The sequence below is a fragment of the Lingula anatina genome, chromosome 6 (assembly GCF_051362555.1).
Source record: "Lingula anatina isolate TDL-2025a chromosome 6, LinAna3.0, whole genome shotgun sequence".
In the NCBI taxonomy this organism is placed as follows: domain Eukaryota; kingdom Metazoa; phylum Brachiopoda; class Lingulata; order Lingulida; family Lingulidae; genus Lingula; species Lingula anatina.
Window position 1 is genome coordinate 3,655,483 of NC_141772.1, and position 10,804 is coordinate 3,666,286.

The 10,804-nt window shown below is 36.2% G+C and overlaps 1 protein-coding gene across 1 annotated transcript; it reads left to right on the plus strand.

Annotated features, from left to right (window-relative positions):
- The first annotated feature begins 117 nt into the window (after window positions 1-117).
- LOC106156929 (methylglutaconyl-CoA hydratase, mitochondrial) lies at window positions 118-7,058 on the plus strand. The gene is made up of 9 exons (XM_013532370.3): window positions 118-300; window positions 797-864; window positions 1,140-1,227; window positions 1,757-1,936; window positions 2,405-2,461; window positions 2,935-3,122; window positions 4,499-4,549; window positions 4,881-4,928; window positions 5,156-7,058. Exons 1-9 carry the CDS (start codon window positions 165-167, stop codon window positions 5,231-5,233), a joined length of 894 nt encoding a protein of 297 aa, XP_013387824.2. The 5' UTR covers window positions 118-164; the 3' UTR covers window positions 5,234-7,058.
- The last annotated feature ends 3,746 nt before the right edge of the window (window positions 7,059-10,804 follow it).

A 10,804-nucleotide genomic window follows, 5' to 3' on the forward strand; every position in this document is an offset into this window, starting at 1 on the left:
GCATTTTATATTCTTCTAAATTGATAAGTATATTTTTTGTTGAATAACCAGAAATTTATTGCTGTCATATCAGAAATGTAGATATGTGGTTTCAATAACCTTGAAGTTGGATATACATTTATCATGTTCTAAGAGATAATAATTGAATTGGATGCTGGGAAAACATGGCAGCCTCCTGTCGCTTCTCAAGGTTCTTGTGGAATCCCCACAAATGTCGCGTCGTTGATGTCGCTCGCAGATGTCTGAGTGTGCAGACGGAACGCGAGGCCGAAGTGCGATACCTAGATGGCGATGCATCGGGTAAAAATGATGAGTTGTAATTTATTGGCTGCTTTTATCAAAACAATATTTGATCCCCGGTGGCCTTCGACTTTGGCCGACGCTTCAACTTGAAGTTCAAGTTGAACAAATACTCACTGTAACTTGGATCGGTCTATCTGAGTCACTCAACTGCCACAGCTAGAGTTAGGATAGTTTTGTAGTCTGTCTGACATGCCCTAACAGTCAAAGTATAATTTGACATAAAATATATATATTATGCACCCTTGTATAATAGTAATATGGTTCAAAACTATGCAGTGTGTTATGACATTCACTTCCAGACAAATTTGCAGTACCTGTTACGAATTTTAAGTGTATATTATTTCATTATAATAATTATAATGTTAAATATATAATGTTAGACCAGTTTCTTATTCAGATGTGTTTTAAACCTAATAACACAGAAAAAGCAAAAAATAATACTTTTAATAAATTAATGTTGACGTGTACAAAAATAATTAATTGTGTGCTTCAGGTGTTGCAGTTTTGGCAATGAACAGGCCCAAGACTAGAAATGCAATCGGGAAAAATATTTTACAGCTCGTTAGTATATTGATTTTGCTTTGGCTGTTTAGTCTCTCTCTCTCTCTCTCTCTCTCTCTCTCTCTCTCTCTCTCTCTCTCTCTCTCTCTCATTTACAAATTAAATATTCCGTTTACCCATAAATACTTGAGTTTATATTCAGTGTGTCCTGGTATCTGTATAGCCTCAACCATCTTACACACTGAAGGTTTTGAATTGGTTTGCTGTATTACTGGTGAAAAACCAGGAGATAGATCACATAACAGATGGTTACATGGTGATAATTGTTATTTCAGTTTCAAGAATCTTTGGAGAAATTCAAGTTTGACAAATCTCTGAGGGTTATTATTTTAAAAAGTGATGTTAAGGGAGCTTTCTGTGCAGGTATGTGATCAGTGATAATCGGTTAGACCGTTTAGTTGTTTCTTGTTGAGTTGGCTTTTGAGACTGGTCAACACTTATTCCTCCATTAAAAAGCTAATGCTATACCATGATACAATTTTTAAAAATGCTCTGGTTGATCAAAGATGTCAAGAATTAGAGGACTGGGGGTGCAAAATTTGAGGTTTTCATAAATTTTCATAGTATTAATAATTATATGAAATATTGGAAGAATGTGGATAATTGATGAACTGTCAAGGTCAAAAGTTTTTTTTTTTTTTTTTTGCTTTGTTTTTTCTGTTTTTTTTTTTTTAATGAAAGTGATATATTTGATTATTTGTATTTATAAACACTTTGTACATAGAATGTGATTCTTGTACTTGTGGGCCACTTATTCTATTTTTTTTTTTTTGGGGGGGGGGGAGAGGGGTTGAATTGGTCTAGTTTGCCCCCTTTATTAAGGGGAATATCATATTGCTTACAGAGCAGAATAAAACATAATCCACATTAACTATTATTTTGAATTCACCAGGAGCTGACTTGAAGGAGAGGGCAGCAATGAAGGAGGAAGAAGTAGGCCCTTTTGTGGCCAAGTTGAGGAGCACCATCTTAGATTTCATGAACCTTCCTCTCCCTACCATAGCAGCCATTGATGGCACAGCATTAGGAGGAGGCTTAGAGATTGCTTTAGGCTGTGACATTAGGGTAGCAGGTATGTTACCATTTGGGTGGGTTGGTGGGGTGGAGGTTTAACTCAGTTTAGAATTGATCTAGGATCTGAAATATGGGTTGCAAGTTGGTGGGGTGGAAGTAAAAAAAAATTTTGGCTGTCTTTTAAAAGCAGCCCATTTTTCAATTAAATTTCCAACAAAACCTCAGAGTCTATAATATTATGTTTATGTGAAATGCAATTTTTGTGCAGTAAAAGTAAAATACTGCTATAGATGTATTCACTGGTCATTTAGAAAAGAAATCTTTATAACCATACCTGTTTATTTCTTCTTTGCCATCCAAACGCTGATTTGTGTATAATCAGTACAGATTTATTGTGATAATTATTAATGCAAAGTTTAAACTTGTATTAATGTTAGATATTAACAAGATCCAATATTTTGAGTGAAGTTCCTGTTCATCTTGGTTTTGGTGTGACTGCATCATTCCACATGTAAATATTTTTTAGCTGACTCTGCCAAAATGGGCCTCACCGAAACAAAACTTGCAATCATTCCTGGAGGAGGTAGGTGTTATAGTATCAAAAGTCTCATGACATGAAACACCTTGCTTATTCAGTATTGTATTTGTTCAACATTTATTCATTGAAATACTTAACAGGTGCCTACATCCTAACATGAGCTCAGCATGCTTTTAAGAACCATGTTATTTTTTTTTTCAATATTACTGAAAACTAAAGTGATAAGTGGTATTTTAATAAGCTCTGTACCAGAAACGGCATCATAAAAAAGACATAAAATCAAAATTTCATGGACATAACATGGCCCCTCTGAAATGGGTTTCATTTGAAAGAGTACAAGTTTAAACATGTTATAAATATGTTTTTTTAACTTTGCACAGTTGTGAAACTGTCATTAAATGCCACTTAGTACTTCAAAGGCAGCTCTATAACCATTTTAGAAAGTATGCATGTAGCACTGTTACTCACAACTCTTTGGGGTAGATTCTGTAAATATGGGAATAATGAATTATATTTAGGTGGCACTCAGAACCTAGCCAGAGTGTGTGGTCCCTCTGTGGCCAAGGAGTTGATTTTTACGGCTCGGGCTCTGGATGGGGTGGAGGCACATAGGATGGGAGTAGTGAACCACGTCGTAGAACAGAATGATGACGGGGATGCAGCTTATTTAAAAGCTCTGCAGCTGGCTAAGGAGATAGCACCACAGGTGGGTGGGTAAAAAGTGGCACAACTGACACAATCTTAGCACACCCAACACAATGCCATCACCTTGCATAACTAATGCAATCTTAGCATGCTAAGGGCAATACCAGTACCTGTCACAAGTCTTTACAACTAATTTTATTCAACAAACCCAAATTAAGAAACATGCCCAATACAGCCATAACATCTTAAATATGTTATTTCATTGCTTGACACAGCCAATCACACCCATCTCAACCATAATCTCCTACATTATCTTTTGCCTAACACAGTCATCACACCTAACACAACCATCACATCTAACACAACCATCACATCTTACATTATGTCATTGCCTAACACAACCATCACACCCTACATTACCTCCTTGTCTGTTGTAACCATCTCACTTTTAAGTATTATAAATATCGTTGTACTTACCAATATGTGACATTGTCACCATAGACAAGTCATTTCCTCAAACCCAGGCAACTTTCCCTCATGATGCTAGAAAGTGAAAGTTTACAACTGTAAATAGGGTTATCAGATCTGAATTTTCTCTACAGATTTGGACATGGTACAACTAAGGAAAATTGCTGAAATTTCCAGGAATAGATTTGAAATTGCTACATTTAAGTAAGCCTCGTGCCTATTGCCTGCTTTTAAAAGGATATTTACTGTATAGAGACCTCATTCCTCCTTTGCATACCAATTACCTATAGGTCAGTGACCTAGGTAAAGCTACACTAGTGGTCTTGATTTGGTCTTAAAGTGCAATTTAAGAACACAAATAGTCCTACATGATCTTAAAACATGAGTAAGACCATTTCTAGTCTAACAACCAATTAAGTTGTCTCCCCTTACACATTCTCCTATTGTGAGCAGAGGTATCGCCCATTGTGAGGGGAGGAAACTGCTTGACCACTTAAGTAGATGTTAGATCATTTTTGATCTTAAAAGCAGATTCAGTCCATTTTAAGACTACTGCTGTAATGATTAACATCGTGTAAGATCACTTGTGAACTTAAATTGCACTTTAAGACCAAATCTAGCCCACTAGTGCTAGGTCATTTACTGTGTAAGCCAAGTTCACCACGGGTAGCAGATATAATTCTTGTGTTAATAACTGATAAGAAGTTTTTCATATAGTTTGCCCAGCATAGGATAAAAGGGAAACAGAGAGTTTATACTTAGTGCCTGTGGTGAGCTACGTAGATTTATCAGACTGAGTGTTAATACTTTATTCTGTAAAAAATATCTAAATTGATAGCAAGCATTGTACATGTCCAATTTATAGGTGATCTCAATGCTTTTTTTTTTTTTTTTTTGTATAGTTGAACTGTTGAGGTGATAATTGTGATATTCTTAAAGAAAATAAATGGAAGTCATTGTATTTTTCAGGGTCCAATAGCACTAAGGATGGCCAAGTTGGCAATTAACAAAGGCTCAGAGGTATTGCAGATTACTGCATTTGAATTTTGTGAATGCGTATATGTCATTCTTTGTGTGTGTGTGTGTGTGTGTGTGTGTGTGTTTGTGTGTGTGTGTGTGTGCGTGCTGCTTGCATGTGCGTGCGTGTGTCTGTATGTGTCCATGCTGGAAAAGCCAGAAGGCTAAAACATTCTTTGGTACAGACTACATTGAAATTATATTGGTCACAGTTGTGAATATTTGCAAAATTTTGTATTGAGCAGTTTGGAAAAATGAATGTACATATATTATTGCAATATCATGTACTGGAACAGTTTGAATTAGTTAATTTTCTTTATCTCTCTGTTGTCAGGTTGACCTTATGTCTGGTTTGGCATTTGAACAGCAGTGTTATGCTCAGGTATCGTTTTCTCCCCCTCCCTCTCTCTTTCTCTCTCTCTCTCTCTCTCTCTCTCTCTCTCTCTCTCTCTCTCTCTCTCTCATGGCCACCCATTAAATATGATGTATTTGTTTATTTATTGTTATTTTTCAATTGATAAGTTAGTAGGTAAATTAGCTTATTCATTTATTTAAAAATTGAGTAATTAATTGATTGATAGATAATGAACTGCACCATATATATTTCAGGTAATTCCCACAAAAGACAGGATGGAGGGGCTGATGGCATTTAAAGAGAAGAGACCACCTCAGTACAAAGGAGAATAAACTGGATTCAGCATTTCAAAAATCACAAAAAAAAAGAGTGGCAGATTTTTTACAAATATTTTCTTGTTTTACTCAAATCCACTTGTTCAGTGTTATGTGTTCATGGGATCATTTGCTGGGCAAAGGTGAAAAGTTCATCATATATATAAGTCGTTCAATCTATGGCAATCATGACCAGATTGGGTTGATATTATTTTTTAAAAATAAAGAACATATGCAAATAGCAAAGAAGCATGCTGGTATAAGTTCTAGTATGAGGAGGATGTAATAAAATATGTACATACACATAATTTTGTATGTATACCATAAAATGATTCATGGGTTTTACATTGTATGGAAGCTAAGTTATATGACTGTTGACACAAACATGTAACTTATAAGTAAACATTACTCATAGGTCAAAAGAAGTTGATGGTAATGTTTAGTGTACCCAAAACTATGTAAATGCTCAAGCTTAGGATGGGGGAAAGATGATAGTTCAGCGTACGTCAGCATTTTAGAGAAACTGATATATCTGTATACTGGGGCTAAGTCTCCAAGGTGTATATGGCTTTGAAATGACTGTAACATGTATAAATATGTGTGCACAGATTACAGATTGACTCAACTTCAAGCAGTGTACTTGGTTTCTACACCAATAATCATGGCACAAGATTTTTATACATGGAAATATAGCTCAATGATGGGGCAAGACCATTGTGGAGATTTTTGATATGGTATCAGCAGAAGTCGGTTGGAGTCGGAGAGGGCTGCCTGTGCCCCCCCCCCCCCCTCCAAGTGGTGGTTTCTTCCATCTTTCACTAGTGCCTAGTGCTGAGAGCAGAGTTTCTATTTGTCCCTGTAACTTGGGGTGACTGAAACTGACATAGGTTGAAGGGAGAGTGTGTGTGTGTGTGTGGGGGGGGGGGGGGGGGGGGGAGGAGATGCTTTGCAGATATAAAATATATGAAGGCGAGGGGGTTTCTACAGTAGCAAGTAAATCCAGAACTAAGAATATGAGGTAGAAATTATTCATAAAATAATGATGTTATTCTTGATTTTGGATGTTACATTTAAGTTTTTAAAGAGTGATAAAAATGTGATAACGCCCTTCTTCCCCCTCTTTAAGTTAGAAATGTGGGTGGAATTTTGTAACAGATATGACAATGTCATCACATTTAAATACATTACATGCAAATCATTGTACTTAACATCTAAAATTATTCACTTTATTGATGGTAAGCATGCTTTGACTTGAATTATAGACACCATTCTTGTAATAGTCTCTTGTTTGGAACATGCAAACTACAAGTATCAAATAGACAATCTTAAGTCTATTCAAAATTTAGCTGCATGCCTCCTATGTAGAATTCACAATGCTAATCACATTGTACCAGTTCTTTGGGATATTCATTGGCCATCCATATCAAAGGAAATATTACTAATGACCATTATAATCTTAAAAGCTGCTGTCCATATTATCAGAACAAAATTATAGAACTGGCTAGACCCAATAAAACACTAAGATCAAGGTGGGGAAAAAAAGCAATAAGAAGCAAACAAGACTAAAAATATACAGTCATAGGAGTTTTGATATTACAGCAGCTATTTTGTGGCCTTAGTTTATCAGTAATAGTCAAATGTCAGAGCTCTTAACAACAACTATAGTAGTTGAAACAAATTTGAAATGTACAGCATCTAAATTTATCTGTCTTATAACTTTTCTTTCCCATTTCTAATATATATGTCAATCTTTGTAGTTTTGAATTTATGATTTGTAATGGTGTTTGTAAACATGTAGAGCATGGGTTTCAGTCAGAAATAAATTATTTTGAAAAATAAACAATGGTTATAGTCTATAAAACGCTTAAATATGGTATTTTGCATTGCCCAATCATGAGAACTGAATTCCTTGTTATGCTGTTTTCTACACAATCACTGCAATTTGGCTATTTGTGGTGTGACTTCCTCATTAGCACCCACGTAGAATCTTCACTAGGTGACTAATGATGCTGATTGTCCTATTCAACTAACAGCATCAAGTCTCTTAACAGGAAACGCAATAAACATGGGTTTGGTTAATTTTTCTGCAACCTTTCCAGTATACTTCTGTCTGGATTAATATTTGTGAGTGTTTTCTCTCCACCTCACACCTTCATACATATGATATTTCCATTGTTGTTTCATCTTATACCACTGTTTGCAGTATCTTGTACTTGGTTTTCTTCACTGCAGCTTCTCTTTGTTAACAGCATTGGGCCCAACATGTCATTTCTAATAGCTGGGGTTCATCTTACTCACATATTTTAAAATTAGAATTACACCTTGGTTATATATGTTTCTCCTTTAAATTGTCTCTTTCATGTTGTCATGGATCATGAAACAATAGCAGCATCATACAGTATAACTTTCAGTTTTATTTCCCGTTACCTTGGTTACCAAATCGGTGAACAGAAAACTTGATGACTAATAGATAGAGATTTCAGCACAGCTTGCCTTTTTTAACTTGCATCACGCATATCTCCAACAAACCTTAAAACATTTTTTTTAATCATGAAATTCATTACTCCCTAACTGTTATCCTTGTGTTTCCCTTGCAAATGTTCTACTTCTTGAGTTACACATAGTATGTACTGTACGTTACGCAAATATGGCCTCCTTTCATTACCTCCGCCAAGGAGGTTATGTTTTCACCCCTGTTTGTCTGTCTGTCTTTTTGTTTGTCTGTCATCAACATAACTCAAAAAGTTAAGGACCGATTTTGATGAAATTTTCAGGAACTGTCAGAAGTGGGCCAAGGAAGAGATGAATAGTTTTTGGTGGTGATCCGGATCAATAATCAATAATAATCAAAAATCGCTGCCTTGGCGGAGGTCTGCGCTCTTGGAGTGCTTTTCTAGTTATACTTGTATTAGCCTTAATACACGCTTGGCAGACCTGTCCTTCATTACCAGTCTCGGCAGGTATTCATTATCATCATCATGTGTCTGGCCTGGTGCAGGCATCGACGACCATGGTCCTCCAGTTTATTGCATTTGCAGTCGATTGGATGAGCTCGTTATTGTACAGTTGTTGATTTGTCACGAAGGCATTAAACCTGTCAATTTCCCCACAGAGTACCAGTTTTTCTGTTCCGACTTTTCTGATGGTATGACCCAGATATTTCATTTGCCTTTTTCTGAATTCATATGAGGTGTTAGTATTATCAAAAACTCCTCAGTTCCGGTCTTTATAATGTTTGATGTTTATCAGTTTTATGTTTTAAACCAAAATTAGAATTGGATGGGTTCCATTTTTTAACCAAAACTACCATAACATTCAAATTCCTAGATGATGTTAAAGAACACCAGTTGATATGTTTGTTAAGTCCAAGGTTATTATCTTGCAAATCTATGCTGGTGATATAACAAAAAACATGTTGGCTTGGATATTTTTCTTAATCAATCCAGCTACCGCTATTATCTACATATATATTCACACAGAAGCTTAATCCAGTGTAAATTTGTTCTTGGGGATCGATTTACTTCTGGGCACCTGTAGTTGAGACTGCAGTTGTGATGTACAAGGTTTCAATAAGCTTCACGGATGTTTTTCACTTGTAGCAAGAGAGAGAAGATTACCATGCATATGAAGCCAAATTACTTTGGGTTCCTTTTACCTGATGCCCCCCCCCCCCCCCCCCCCCCACGTCTGTACATTTGTTAGGGCTTATAAACCATAACTGCCATTGATTGAGACTTGGAGCCTTGAGGTTTGTGATACATGTAACTGTTGCCTTGTTTAGTAACTTAAACTCTTCAACCCTTGTTTTGTGGTGTCATTATAAAAATACATGTAAACAGTGAGTCCTGTATGTTTCATAGCAACACTTAAAGACAGCATTTCAAAAGGTTTCATATTGACTCTGTAAGTGTGAAGAAGTCTTTCGTGTGTGTGTGTGTGTGTGTGTGTGTGTGCGTGAATTTGGCATATATGATTGGTTTCCCAGCAGATATGATTTTTTTTTCTTAAAGCAGAATTCCTCTTGTTGGTGTTATTTAAGCACCATAGCGTTCAGGATCACATTGTCTGAAATGTTCTTGAGAAACTTTGAAGATAAGCAATGCGCGTGTCAGACCTAAATATAATTTTCTTGACAACTTTCCTATTTATCACCAAAGTATGTCCTATGATACACTTAGATATTTCGATCTATCAACCTGTTCACGAGTTCCACTTATATATATATTCAAGGATTCTCACATAAATGCACAGCACGCACAAAAACATGATACACGACGCCAGTGTCTTTGGTTTTCGACGTCTGGCGTGGAATGAAAGTCAGATGCAACGTTTTATTCATTGTAAACGTATACATCTAGATGGACATATGGAAATGTACAATAAAAATGTAATTTAAATAAATAAACCATTAAGAAATGATATATATAAATATGACTACTCAGATATTTGGCTGAGCCCAAGTGGCTGATATACGTATATGTGGCGCCTTCTCGTATCTGGCATTTTATTAAATCTAGACGAGCTCATTTTATTAAACCTAGACGCAGCCTTTTACTGGCAAGGGTGACAACAGGATTGAACGAATGCTTACGTGAGCCAATTTTTGTGGCACGTTGTTAGACCAATATATAAATATTATCAGGGAAGAGTACACTTAAATTCACAGAGTTGGGAAAGCACGCTGCGATCCTGAATCGGCGGTTAAACAGCGATGACAGGAGCGTTTCACGACGAAAGGCGGGAACCAGATAAAACTCATTTAATAATTCTCATTTAATATTCATGTGACGTCATTAATGTCATCAATGGAAATTTCTACTGTGTACGCTAAGTCATTGGGCCGAATCTGAATGGAAAAACGAAGCTACACGCTAGCTGTGCGCTGTCGCTGTACATGACATGTAGTGCGTTTCTGAAAGAATCGAACAGGATTGGGTCAAAACATGTGTGATTACACGCTCAGATAACAGGATTTCCTTACACCTTGTTGTTTAATGAAAGCAGAGCGAATTTTAGGTATTTTTTTTTTTAATCCCGAAACTGAACTATTTGTATAGTTCGCGTATATGGGAGATCATACGTTGTACTAAAGTTGAAAACGGAAAAGATGGTAACGCACAATAACCCGTTTTCTTCACACATCAAAATTTGCGACGAAGAACAATTTCTTGTATTTCTCTAATGTGTGTGCTGTGCTGGTAAATGATCCCTGAGATGACCAATTAACATGACAATACTATTCTGAGAGCTTTCTTTTCCATAATGTACAGCTGCAAAACAGACTGGTATGTCTGTGTCCTAGATTTAAGCGCTGTCTGAGTGTCATTTTACGTACAGAAGACAAAACGACGACGGCAGTTAATACTGTGAATACCTTCGTGACAGTGAAACGTGCTGGCAATGCCATGGTAACGTAAAACGTAATACCAATTCATTAAAATCTTTTTTTGATCACGTTTCGTTTTCTTTTCTTAATAATGCAATCCTTAAACAGCCATGCTGTGTCAGCTTTACCATATAAATATCAATTATTTCGCTTGAGTGAGAGCTAGCATGTTGCTATGAATATTTTTCTATTTTTTTTTTTTT